Source organism: Ovis canadensis, chromosome 11 (assembly GCF_042477335.2).
Source record: "Ovis canadensis isolate MfBH-ARS-UI-01 breed Bighorn chromosome 11, ARS-UI_OviCan_v2, whole genome shotgun sequence".
NCBI classification, from domain to species: domain Eukaryota; kingdom Metazoa; phylum Chordata; class Mammalia; order Artiodactyla; family Bovidae; genus Ovis; species Ovis canadensis.
Window position 1 is genome coordinate 34,717,215 of NC_091255.1, and position 13,777 is coordinate 34,730,991.

The window sequence follows — 13,777 nt, forward strand, 5'->3', positions numbered from 1 at the left end:
GGATTATTCGGTCATAAACACAAATGAAATACTGATAACATGCTATATGACATGAATGAACCTTGAAAACAAAAAGATATATGAAAGAAGCCAGACACAAAAGACCACAAATTACATTATTCCATTCATATGAAAGAACGGACAATCTACAGACAGAAAGTAGATCAGTTGTTGCTTAACGCCTTGAATAAAAGCTAAGGAGATTCTCTTTGAGGTTATGAATATGTACTAAAAATGACTGTGCTGATGGCTACACATCTGAGAATATATTTTAAAAATCGAATTATACACTTTTAACGGGAAAATTATTTGGAAAGTAAATTATATCTCAGTAAAGTTTGTTGTTGTTGTTTTTATTTTATTTTTGGCCACATTTCCAGTTGCGTCCATGTGGCTGCAAATGGCATTATTTTGTTCTTTTTATGGCTGACTCTTTTCCACTGTCTATTATGTACCACATCTTCTTTATCCATTCATCTGTAGATGGACATTTGGGTAGTTCCCACGTCTTGGCTATTGTGAATAGCACTGTTATGAACACAGGGGTGCATGTATCTTTTTAAAATCACAGTTTTGTCCACATATATGCCCAGGAGTGGAATTGCTGGATCATATGAAAACTCAATTTTTAGTTTTCTGAGGAACCTGCATACTGTTCTCCACAGTGGCTAAACCAAGTTACATTCCCACCAACAGTACAAAAGGGTTTCCTTTTCTCCACACCCTCTCTAGCATTTGTTATTTGTAAACTTTTTTAAAAAGAAGAATTTATAGACATTTCAAAAAATGTACTTGTTTACATTTTTGATCACATAGAAAACAAGTTACCTCCATGGTGTCTGGGAGAATGAAGTCTTCTGCTTGTTGTAACGACACATGCAAGCTATGCTTTCCCTGAAGACTGTCATTATCTTTCTGTAACCTCACCAGTTCTTCTGAAACCTGTTCCCGTGACTGCATCAGCACTGCCTAAAATAGAAACAGACACTAGTCACAGCCACAAAGGTAAATCCTGTCTGCTGCTAACTGCACCAGTGAAACACAAAGGTCAAACGAAATAAGGGCTGAGGATGGAGGGTACATGACAAAGCTCTGTAAGACTCACAGAAAGCAGACCAGAGATTTACTGACTTACAGCCATTACATATATTCAAGGGGACAGGAAATGAAGCAAGTACCTGAGCTCATTCTCCACTGTTTCTACCAAAGGCTTGAAGGTAATGAATTTCTTCCCCCACATCCCTAGGACCAGCATCTCTAGCTCAATGGAAGAGGTTTACATAATTGAGACTTGTATCAAACACAGTGCGTATTCCAAGACAACTCCTATTTCTTCACAGCATGCATCCCACAGGAAGTAGGGAGAAACAGAAAGCAGTGACTTCATCTTTCATTACACACATATATGTTCAAGCTCAGGACCACAGTGAGTGGCTCAAGGACCCCAAATATTAGGAAATACGGGGCATCTGAGGAGCTCATTCTTAAAATGGAACATGTTCTTACTTTTTCTGCTGGCTGATGTATAAAACAATTTTAGGTATCTCCTGTGAATTTATATCAATATAAAAGTTAGTCAGCTAATTTGAGTATAACATACAATTGCAGATACAACTGCAGATGCAATTCTGTAAAAGTATTTCTGATAATTTTTAATACTAACCATTGAACCTAAAACATACACTTAACAAAATTACTCCACCATCAACATTTGTTTAGCAGCTACTATTCTAACCAAGCATTTTACTGCCTATGGGAAACAGGGATAACCAACAAACTGCCCTAGAGAAGCTCATGGTGCAGTGGAGGGAAAGACCAGTAAACCCAGAATCACCTAACCATACTACAGGTGCTGTAACAGACAAGGGTACCGCAGTGATAAAAGGACAAAGGGCATCTAATTAGCAGAGAGGGTTCAAGAAGATTTCCCATAGAAGGTGACCACTGCATTTCGAAGGATAACCAGGCTGCTGGTAGGAAGGCAAGGTCATGCAAAAGTTTTGGTTAATTCCACCGCCTCTTACTTATTTCAGACCAGAATGCTGCCTTATGCTTAGTTTCAACCCAACAAAATATCAGCACTCTACTACCTTTTGGATATGAAAGAAGGGAAAAGAGAATATGTTTATATTTGTTTATTATTGTAACAAGGAAAACAGAAAGATAAACCAAGAATACTTGTAAAATACCATGTATGGGAGTGGGTGGGAACTGAGTGAAAGGATGAAGGAATGGCAGTGAAATTTCTAAGTGATTACATATGCTTATGGTTCTGATTTATGAACCATGTTGCTTGTTCAGAAAACAAAAAAGTAAATCAAAAAAGAAGAAAATCAAAAATGTAATACACAGCTCCATTTGCTTCTGCTTGTATTCAACTGGTTCCAAATAGGAAAAGGAGTACGTCAAGGCTGTACATTGTCACCCTGCTTATTTAACTTCTATGCAGAGTACATCATGAGAAACGCTGGACTGGAAGAAGCATAAGCTGGAATCAAGATTGCCGGGAGAAATATCAATAATCTCAGATATGCAGATGACACCACCCTTATGGCAGAAAGTGAAGAGGGGCACCAAAGAGGCACCAAAGAGCCTCTTGATGAAAGTGAAAGAGGAGAGTGAAAAAGCTGGCTTAAAGCTCAACATTCAGAAAACGAAGATCATGGCATCTGGTCCCATCACCTCATGGGAAATAGATGGGGAAACAGTGGAAACAGTGGCTGACTTTATTTTTTGGGCTCCAAAAATCACTGCAGATGGTGACTGCATGAAATTAAAAGACCTTTGCTCCTTGGAAGGAAAGTTATGACGAACCTAGACAGCATATTAAAAAGCAGAGACATTACTTTGTCAACAAAGGTCTGTCCAGTCAAGGCTATGGTTTTTCCAGTGGTCATGTACAGATGTGAGAGTTGGACTGTGAAGAAAGCTGAGCGCCAAAGAAGTGATGCTTTTGAACTGTGGTGTTGGAGAAGACTCTTGAGAGTCCCTTGGACTGCAAGGAGATCAGTCCTGGGTGTTCACTGGAAGGACTGATGTTGAAGCTGAAACTCCAATTACTTTGGCCACCTCACGCAAAGAGCTGACTCATTTGAAAAGACCCTGAGGCTGGGAAAGATTGAGGGCAGGAGAAGGGGACGATAGAGGATGAGATGGCTGGATGGAGTCACCGACCCAACGGACATGGGTTTGGGTGGACTCCAGGAGTTGGTAATGGACAGAGAGGCCTGGCGTGCTGCGATTCATGGGATTGCAAAGAGTCGGACACGACTGAGCGACTGAACTGAACTGTATTCAAACTGATAACACAACCACAGAAAGAAAAACCAATCCAAGTAATTTTTGAACACAGCACCCAGACTGTAAATCCTCACCTGGGATACATTCTCAGGGTAAAAAGAACTACAGTTGTTCTTTGGTATCCACAGAGTATTGGTTCCAAGACACGCTCCCATACCAAATTTGAGATATTCAACTCACATATGTGGACCCAATGGATATGGAAGGCCAACAAATAAATGCTGAACTTCACTTAATAGCTTTGCTGTTGGTAGCAATATTAATGTAATCATTCTAAAACTATTGTGTCCCCATCTTAACCAAGTGATGGAACTTAATGTCACCAACAATGGAACCACCCATCATAACATGCCTCTTGTTATGAATATTCTGCTGAATCATTTCATCCATGTAGTATTCTTTCCCAAATATCTGACCATGTGGAAATAATCAGACAAATGCACTCTACAAGGCAAATGGTCTGGACTCTTATTAACAATGTTAATGTTGTAAATGCCAAACGAAAAAAAAGAAGTGGGTGACTATTCTAGATTAAAAGAGAACAAAGTGACATGACAACAAAGTAACAATATGTGATCTCTGACTGGTTCCTTGATCAAAGTGAGGGCTTTGGGGGACAACGGTTACATTTTAAGCACATAATAATAGTATTGTGATTATGTAGAACACCTTCTTTGTTCTTTGGAGATACATACTGAAATATTTAGGAGTGTCATGATGTCTACAACTTACTTTCAAATGGCTCAGAAAAAAAAACAAATACACATGTACATTATAAAACATACATATATATGAAAGAGACTGAGTAACAACTGGAAGCACAATAAAATGTGGCAAAATATTAACTGGTAAGCCTAAGTGAAGATCTTATGAGTGTTCATTCCATAAACATCTCTCAGTTTGAAAATTTTCAAAACGAACAGTGAGAGATATCAAGATTCCAACCATTACCATAGCTACTCTTCTCTGAAGAGAAGAAATTGAATAATGAACCTTTGCCAGCATTTAACTGTTTTTGGGGTCAGATTATTATTTCATAGTCTCTAATTAATGCAAAGACATGAAACTCTCCAGTCAATGTTGAGAATGAGCTATTCCTCAACAGACCAGGGCTGGTATTCAGGGGTCAGCTCAAGGCCATTCATATACTGACCCAATGCCCCTCAAAAACAAACAATTACCATACAACCTAGGGTTTGTGTGTTTTCCCGTCATCCCTGGAGGAGATGGACAAGAGGCAACTCTGCAGGATCACTCCAGCAGGACCAACACTGGTGTAATTTACAAAGGGCCGTCAGATGCAGGGCTCCAACTCTGGGAAAATGCAAGAACAAGGCAAATGGAACCTGCCTGGGGAGGAGGAGGCCCAAAGCTGGAGAACAAATCTGCAGAGGTTCCAGGCAGTTCTTGTTTGGGAAGCTATCTGTTCTTATTCCTCTCAAAATTGACAGCCTTCTGGAAGTTCTCCATTAGTGCAGCAATTATGATGCACTTTTATCATATCATAATGCCTATGAAGTTTACTGAGGCTTTTTTTTTTAATAAGTCAGCTCTCCAGGAAAAGTACAGTAGCTGCTCAAAAGCTGTACCTCCTAGGGCTTTTAGAGGTTAACGTTTTGCTTATATTTATAACTGAAAATTAAATGCTAGTCCATAGTTCATTTTGTTTAGATTTCTCAAATCAAAGAAAAGTAAGTTAAATGTGATCATTTTTTTTAATCAAGAGGTAAGTTTAAAAAAAGAATAATCTCTTTACATAATCTTGTTCATTATTAATGTTCTGTAGGCTCTGAAGAACATAACAGGAACCACTTTGGCCAGGAAGATAAAGTCACATCAAAGATTATTTCAAGATAGGATGCATTTAATATGTTGTTGTTAAGTCACCTAAGTCGTGTCCTACTCTTTGAGACCCCATGGACTACAGCATGCCAGGCTCCTCTGTCCTCCATGATCTCTTAAGAGTTTACTCAAAATATTTACCATAGTTAATGTTTATTTAACTGTTAACTTACCATCTGTTCCTGAACATCCCTCTTTGCCTGGGAAAACCCCTGCTGTAACTCTTCAAGTAAGATTTCCGATGCTTGAGCTCTTAGGACAAGTGCAGAGATCTTGAAAGGAAAAAAAAAAAAAAATCATACACAGAAAATATGGCTATTAGGAATCTGGCTATTCTGAAACTAACTCTACAATCTCCTGCTTAATGTCCAGAATTGATTTTTTTAGTAGTTCATAAAACACCACTCATCTATCATTCAACAAATACATATGAACCTACTGTGTACAAAAGTCTCAGCCTTTCAGATGACACAGGCAGTACCAAAACTCCCCAGGGGTCACCCACTGCCATACATGAACAACGCATTATACGGCCTCTAGACATAGATATTAATCCATGTGACCCAGTTATAAATATTATTCTTAAAAGAGCTAATTAAAAATCAAAAAAATTTTGAAACTGTCCACACACACACAAAAACCCACACAGTTTAAAGGATAAACAAATCTTCTCTGAACTAGCTGCAGTCTTCCAAGATGATGTACTTAAGAGAACAGATACACGAGAAACTCCCCTGAATTAGTTTAATGTTCCCGATGAGGGGTTTATGTACAAGTTGATGACTTGTATATAAGAGTGGTAAAATAAAAATAAATTTGGTTAGACATTTTAAGAATGATTAGTTTCAGAATTCTGTCTCCAGTAGTAGCAAAATAGGTAGTGTGAACCAACCTTCCTGCTGAGAATTAAGAAAACCAGACAAAAATAACCACAGAGCCGAGGACCAGAATGAGGACACTTGGGAGAACCGGATGCAGCCTCTGCAACAGCTCTTCTCCAGAAGCACGTGCCAATTCCAGAAGAAACAGATGCGACACTGAGAAACGGAGCAGGGCGTCTCAGAGCCTCAGGAAAAGGGGCAAAAGTTAAGAGTCCAAGACCCACTACACAGGAATCCCTGGTAACACCCTGCACTTTGGATTGGGTCCCCAAAGGGACACACCCAAGAGTATAAGGAAAGAATTTAAACTAATCCAACCTTCACAACTTCATATGATCTCAATTCCTGTAAACAAATTAAGGTGATCCATGATTGGATTATTGGTGACCCACAACTAGTTGTCTGCCTCTAAGAAAAATTATTTCAACAATTTTCATATATAATGTCTAGCACTCAAGTAAGAATGCACAAGAAAAGACTACGATAAAAAAAAAAACAAAAGGAAATGATAGAAAACAAAACAGAAACAGACCTACAATGAATCCACGTATGTTACTAAAGTGTACTTTAAAATAGCTGTAATTTGATCTGTTCAGAAATTTAGCCCCACCAGAGATTTAATGGAAACAATAAACACAACCAAATGGAATTAATAAACTAAAAAAGCAATTATCCAAATTATTAAAAATTCAATGAATAAATTTAACAGATTAGACCTACTGGAAGAGAAAATCAGTGATCTGATGATAATAAAGACACATGTGCAAGAATGTTAGAAAGTGTGTTCATTCACAATAGTCAAAAACCAGAAACAATCCAAATATCTCTCAACTGTAGAATGGATAAATAAATTATGCTATAATCATGTTACAGAATATACATAGCATTAAAAAACCTAACCACTGATACACAGAACAGGATGGATAAGTCTCACAGACACAATGACCACAGACTGGATGCTAAAGGCTACATACTATATGATTCCATTCATAAGAAGTCCAAGAACAAGCAATACTAAAAACATAGTGTTAAAAGCTAGAATACTGGCTACCTCTAAGTACAGCAGGTGGGGTATTTACTTATTAGTAAAGAACATAAAGGTATTAAAAATGGTCTGTATCTTGATGCAGATGATAATTTATTACCTGGTAAAATTGTCCACAAAATAAAGCTCACCAAATTGTACACTTGAGAGTTATGCACTTTACTATATCAATAGAAACAAATTTTTAAAGAGACATATGGCTGAGAATATTCCAATTATGAGGTAAGACATTGGTTCAGAGATCCAAGATACCCTGTGATACTCCAAACGGCAGAAATATGAAGAAAAATATACTGAGGTATACAGTAGAGTACAATTGTTAATAACAAAAACATTTTTAAAAAGAGCTAGGGAAAAAATGACATTTTACCTTCAAAGGAGCAATAATAAGACTGATAGCTGACTTATCAGAAACATGGAAGCCAGAAGCAATGGAATAATAACTTCAAAGTGCTGAAAGAGAACAACATAAGTACTCAGAATTCTACACCTGGCCAGAGTATCCTTCCTGAATGAAGGTGGAAGAAAAAGATACGTCTAATAAACAAAAATATGAGAGAATGGACTTCTGGCACTGTCCAAGAGGACTAAGCCCACCAAGGCCATTCTCTCCCCTGATTACACCTAAAAATTTCTGGGTAAAATACAAAAAGCAACTACCTGAGGACTCTAAAAACTAAACAAAAGCAGACAGTTTAGAGAGAGAAATCAAAACGCGAACAAACAATTTATACAGCAGTTTACTGCCTATTTGGGGTTTTTTCCTATTTTCTTGCCAGCATGAATCTGAGAGCAGCTCCAACTGTAAAGCAACAGGGGATGCGGCAGCACAGGAGCAACCACTGCCTCTCTGATCACAGGGCCAGGACAGGGACCCTGTGAGCTGAAGAGGAGAGCGGCACTGAGAGAGAAAGCTACAAGAGGTGCCCGAATTCTGTGCGTGAACCAGCACAAGTCTCACACTCACCCCTGCGCTATATACACACAGGGACACAGCCAGAGGAGCACGGCGAAGGCTTTCAAAATGAACTGACATTAGAACCACCTACTACCCTAGGCAAGACAGAACTTATGAACTGAACCTAATCTGGGTAACAGAACTCAGTCTCACAAAAAAATACTCATAGTCTCCAAGATCAATCTGAAAGTACTTGACATAGAAAGAATCAGGAAAATGTGGCCAATTCTCAACAGGAAAGAAAATCAATATATGTCAACCCCATGACGACCTAGATTGGAATTATCAAAGATTTTAAAGTAGCTATTGTAACTATGCTGCCTAGAGTAAAGGTAAATACTCTTGAAATGAATGAAAACATAGTTCTCAGTAGAGAAATTAAAAACTAAAAAAAGATGAAAAAACTGACTATCACAGAATCTGGCACAAAAACAGGTGAACAGATTAATCAATTAAAATAGAGTCCTGAAACTGACCCACATATGTATGTTCACTTGATAGCTTACAAAGATGATCTTGCAGAGCAATGATAATATGGTAATCTTTTCACTAAATGGTACAGGAATGGACTATCCAAATGAAAAAAAGAATGTATAAAAATTTACCCTTATCTATAGCTTATATATAAAAGTCAGTTCTAGATGGATTTTGGGTATAAATGTGGGTAGCTATAAACGATGAAGCTTCTACAAAATATATGAAAATATCTTCATAACCGCAGGATCATGATAAAAATCACTAAATCATAAAGAGAAGGATCAATAAATTTAACTATATTATTTAACTATATTAAAGTTAATAAACTTCTTCAAAAGACATCATTAAAATAACAAAAACATAAGGTACTAGGTAGAACACATCACCGAAGGTTCTAACAAGATCATGTAAAGAATTCCTAAGAGAAAAACAAGCGAAAAAAGAGAGAGAGAGAGAGACAACCCAATAAAAAAAAATGAGACCTGAGAAGTAATTTCACACATACACACACACACACAACAATACCCCAATGGCAAACAGACACAAAAAATGCTAAATAACCTCAAATGCAAACTAAGCCACAATGAAATACTATTACACACCCACCAAAACAGCTATAATTAAAATAAAACAAAACAAAGTCTGCCAAGACTGTGGACCCAGAGGAATTTGCTGGGCAGAGTACACACTCATACAACCACTTCCTGGCACTATTATCTCCAAAAGTTGACATGCATTTTGAACATTTTGACCCAGACATTCCTTCCACTCCTAGGCATATACCCAGCAGCAGCAACATGTGCAGAAAGCCCTATACAAAAATTTCAAAGTAGAATTATTCATAATATCCCAGGACTATATACAACCCAAAGGCTAATCAACATTAAGATGGATAAATTATAATATAGCCATATAATGAATTGTATAACTATACCACAATGAAAATAACAACTGCCACACATTTGTAACCAGAAACGTCACAATGTTGAATGGAGAAAGAAAGACACAAAAGAATACAAACTATATAATTCACTTGTTAAAATAAAAAAGCAGACAAAGCTGATCTAATGGTGTTAAAGTTAGGGCTATACTTACTTCTGGGGAGAAAATAGTAAGCGGAGGGGGGAAGTGAGGGTTTCTGACGTACTAGCTAATTTTTTATCAGTCTGTCTTGATGGTTATACAGATATTAGTTCAGGTATGTTTGGTATATCTGTATATAAGGTTGGGGGTTTTTCTAGGCATGCTACACTTTTTCAAAAAGTCAAGAAGATAACTGGGATCTTTCTTGTCAGCAGGTTTCTTGTGCAGCAGAAAACCCTAATAAAAATCAAAGGGGAAAAGGGAACCAGAGCCTCCTGATTATTCACTAATCAGTTATTTCAAAAGCTATTTTCCTTAAATCTGCAAAGCACACACCAGAGGAAGATCAGTTTGAGATATTTTTATCTGAAGGAAAATAACAGAACCCTCAGATCTTCAGGGCAAGAAAAAAATGTTACTTTGTTTTCAGAACTCTTATTTGAACAACTCAGTCGTCTCCCACGGATCATATTCTAAAACCCTCATTTACCTGGTGACTTGAGTCTTCAGTGCTCTGCTTTATGAAGTCCTCCAGCTCCTGCTTATCTTTCATTGTCTTCTCTAACTGATCATTTGCTTGCCTTAGCATCACCTGTAGTTTTTTCACCTATGCAATTTTAAATGTTAATTAGAAGGAAGTTCCAGAATTTTCATAGAATTTTTTAAAATCCCTAGCTCCAGAAAATTTTAAATATAATCTTTTTTTCTTGAGAATCATATTTTTCAGTGTGGGAAAGAACTGAGATGAATTACCTTGTTCAACAACTATATTGTGCTTTACAGTTAACAATTCGTCTTTCATATCCATTTGAAAATATACGCTCTTCCTCTCCTATGTCTTCTAGACTAGGGCCCTGGCCTCCTTGACTCTAATCTGTCTTCAGCCTCCAGTCTACAATCCACACTAACACAATAAATATTTCTAAAATGAAAGTCAAATCATATTAAGTCCCTACTTAAAATCCTTAAATGCCTCCCAAAGTCTTCAAGGTAAAATTTAAACCCCTTCAGTCATCACAACACTGCTCCCCTCAGTGATCTCATCATGGCCTTCCCTTTGGAGCTTCCTTTCCCACCATTTTCCCCCACTCTCTCTCTTCTCTATCCCCAGACCCTCACATGCCCTATGCTTAGCCACATGAACTATTCATACTCCCCGGAACACACAATTTTCCTTCAGGACTGTTCCTTTGTACAGCTTTCCTCTCCTTCAACACCCTTTCCCCACTAGCTCTAAAACAAATTTAGCTGAACCCTAACCCTAACCTTCCCTAGTTAACAGCCCATAGTTAAGTTAGATGTCTCTGCTCCTCATCTAGTTCTACTTGTACAAGAATAACCCACCCTGAAAGGATGGCTTGGGTTGAAACACTAAAAATTCCTCATGAGCAGTACTGTGTTCTCTCTGTAGCTGAACACTAAGAACCCAGCAAAGTGCCTACACAGTTGAAGCAAGAGCAAAATGTCTGACATGACTATGGAACCCAAGATGACCCATTCCTGTACCAAACCAGAGGCCATCTATTGCTATATTAGCTTCACAAAAAGCTTTAGAAGTTTACCTTTGAGCCATCAAAAACACACACACACACACACATATGGAGGAAATTTATGCCAAAGGCATTTGAAAATATTAAGCCATCATTCTAATCAGCTTAAGCTTAAAGACTAGGGTAGCACTTCCACAATAACCAAAGAACAATTGGGAAATATAAGAAAAAAAGTTATTTTTTCCTTGTATATACTTTCACAAGTCTACTCTCATGAAATTCTATAGTATTTGCTAAATGTTATCAAGGAACCCACTATTAGACACTGTATTTGGAAAGTTCAGTTCAGTTGCTCAATTGTGTCTGACTCTCTGCAACCCCATGGACTGCTGCACACCAGGCTTCCCTGTCCATCATCGACTCCCAGAGCCTACTCAAACTCATGTCCATCAAGTCAGTGATGCCATCCAGCCATCTCATCCTCTGGCGTCCCCTTCTCCTCCTGCCTTCAATCTTTCCCAGCATCAGGGTCTTTTTCCAATGAACTGGTTCTTCGCATTAGGTGGCCAAAGAACTGGAGTTTCAACTTCAGCATCTGTCCTTTCAATGAATATTCAGGACTGATTTCCTTTAGGATGGACTGGTCAGATCTCCTTACAGTCCAAGGGGCTCTTAAGAGTCTTCTCCAACACCACAGCTCAAAAGCATCAATTCTTCAGAGCTCAGCTTTCTTTACAGTCCAACTCTCACATCCATACATGACTATTGGAAAAACCAGAGCTTTGACTAGATGGACCTTTGTTGGTATTGTCTCTTTCTGCTTTTTAATATGCTGTCTAGGCTGGTCATAGCTTTTCTTCCAAGGAGCAAGTATCTTTTAATTTCATGGCTGCAGTCACCATTGCAGTGATTTTGGAGCCCAAAAAAATAAAGTCTGTCCCTGTTTCCACTGTTTCCCCATCTATTTCCCATGAAGTGATGGGACCAGATGCCATGATCTTCATTTTCTGAATGTTGAGCTTTAAGCCAACTTTTTCACTCTCCTCTTTCACTTTCATCAAGAGGCTCTTTAGTTCTTTAGTTCTTCTTCACTTTCTGCCATAAGGGTAGGGTCATCTGCATATCTGAGGTTATTGATATTTCTCCCGGCAATCTTGATTCCAGCTTGTGCTTCTTCCAGCCCAGCCTTTCTCATGATGAACTCTGCATAGAAGTTAAATAAGCAGGGTGACACTATACAGCATTGACATACTCCTTTTCCTATTTGAAACCAGTCTGTTGTTCCACGTCCAGTTCTAACTGTTGCTTCCTGACCTGCATATAGGTTTCTCAAGAGGCAGGTCAGGTGGTCTGTTATTCCCATCTCTTTCAGAATTTTCCACAGTTTATTGTGATTCACACAGTCAAAGGCTTTGGCACAGTCAATAAAGCAGAAGTAGGCGTTTTTCTTGAACTCTTTTGTTTTTTTGATGATCCAGCGGATGTTGGCAATTTGATCTCTGGTTCTTCTGCCTTTTCTAAATCCAAATTGAACATCTGGAATTTCACGGTTCACGTACTGTTGAAGCCTGGCTTGGAGAATTTTGAGCATTACTTTGCTGGTGTGTGAGATAAGTGCAATTGTGCAGTAGTTTGAACATTCTTTGGCATTGCCCTTCTTTGGATTGGAATGAAAAATGACCTTTTCCAAAGTCCTGTGACCACTGCTGAGTTTTCCAGATTTGCTGGCATATTGAGTACAGCACTTTCATAGCATCATCTTTTAGGATTTGAAGTAGCTCAACTGGAACTCCGTCACCTCCACTAGCTTTGTTCATAGCGATGCTTCCTAAGGCCCACTTGACTTCACATTCCAGGATGTCTGGCTCTAGGTCAGTGATCACACCATCATGGTTATCTGGATCATGAAGATATTTTTTGTATGGTTCTTCTGTGTATTCCTGCCATCTCTTATTAACATCTTCTGCTTCTCTCAGGTCCATACAATTCCTATCCTTTACTGTACCCATCTTCGCATGAAATGTTCCCTTGGTATCTCTACTTTTCGTGAAGAGATCTCTAGTCTTTCCCATTCTACTGTCTGCCACTATTTCTTTGCATTGATCGCTGAGGAAGGCTGTCTTATTTCTCCTTGCTATTCTTTGCAACTCTGCATTCAAATGGGTATATTTTTCCTCTTCTCCTTTGCCTTTCACTTCCCTTCTTTTCTCAGCTATTTGTAAGGCCTTGTCAGACAACCATTTGCCTTTTTGCATTTATTTTTCTTGGGGATGGTCTTGATCACTGCCTCCTGTACAACGTCACATACCTCCATCTATAGTTCTCCAGGCAGTCTATCAGATCTAATCCCTTGAATCTATTTGTCACTTCCACTGTATAATCGTAAGGGATTTGATAAAGGTCATACCTGAATGGTCTAGTGGTTTTCCCTACTTTCTCCAATTAAGTCTGAATTTGGCAATAAGGAGTTCATGATCTGAGCCACAGCCAGCTCCCAGTCTTGTTTTTGTACTGTATTTGGAAAGGTCTTGTCAATCTCAACATATCTGATTTACCAAATCTTAATTTCTGTGACCCCATAAACTACCCTATTTCAACAAATTTATGACAAGACGTAGGCAATAAGCAACAGAGTCCAAATACTGGTTAATGTAATATTCAATTAACTTTTATCCAATAAGCAATAGTCAACCCCTTATCT

The 13,777-nt window shown here is 38.3% G+C and overlaps 1 protein-coding gene across 5 annotated transcripts in view; it reads right to left on the reverse strand.

Moving 5' to 3' along the window:
• RABEP1 (rabaptin, RAB GTPase binding effector protein 1) overlaps positions 1-13,777 on the reverse strand; it is a 93,840-nt gene that overhangs the window by 10,107 nt on the left and 69,956 nt on the right. For 4 of the 5 annotated variants that reach the window (XM_069603198.1, XM_069603194.1, XM_069603195.1 and 1 more), the window contains 3 exons: positions 10,077-10,193; positions 5,316-5,414; positions 829-969 (listed from right to left, as the gene is read on the reverse strand). In XM_069603198.1, the coding sequence (XP_069459299.1) occupies positions 829-969; positions 5,316-5,414; positions 10,077-10,193 (357 nt within the window). The remainder of the gene's footprint in view (positions 1-828; positions 970-5,315; positions 5,415-10,076; positions 10,194-13,777) is intronic. The other variant, XM_069603199.1, reaches the window with a different exon arrangement.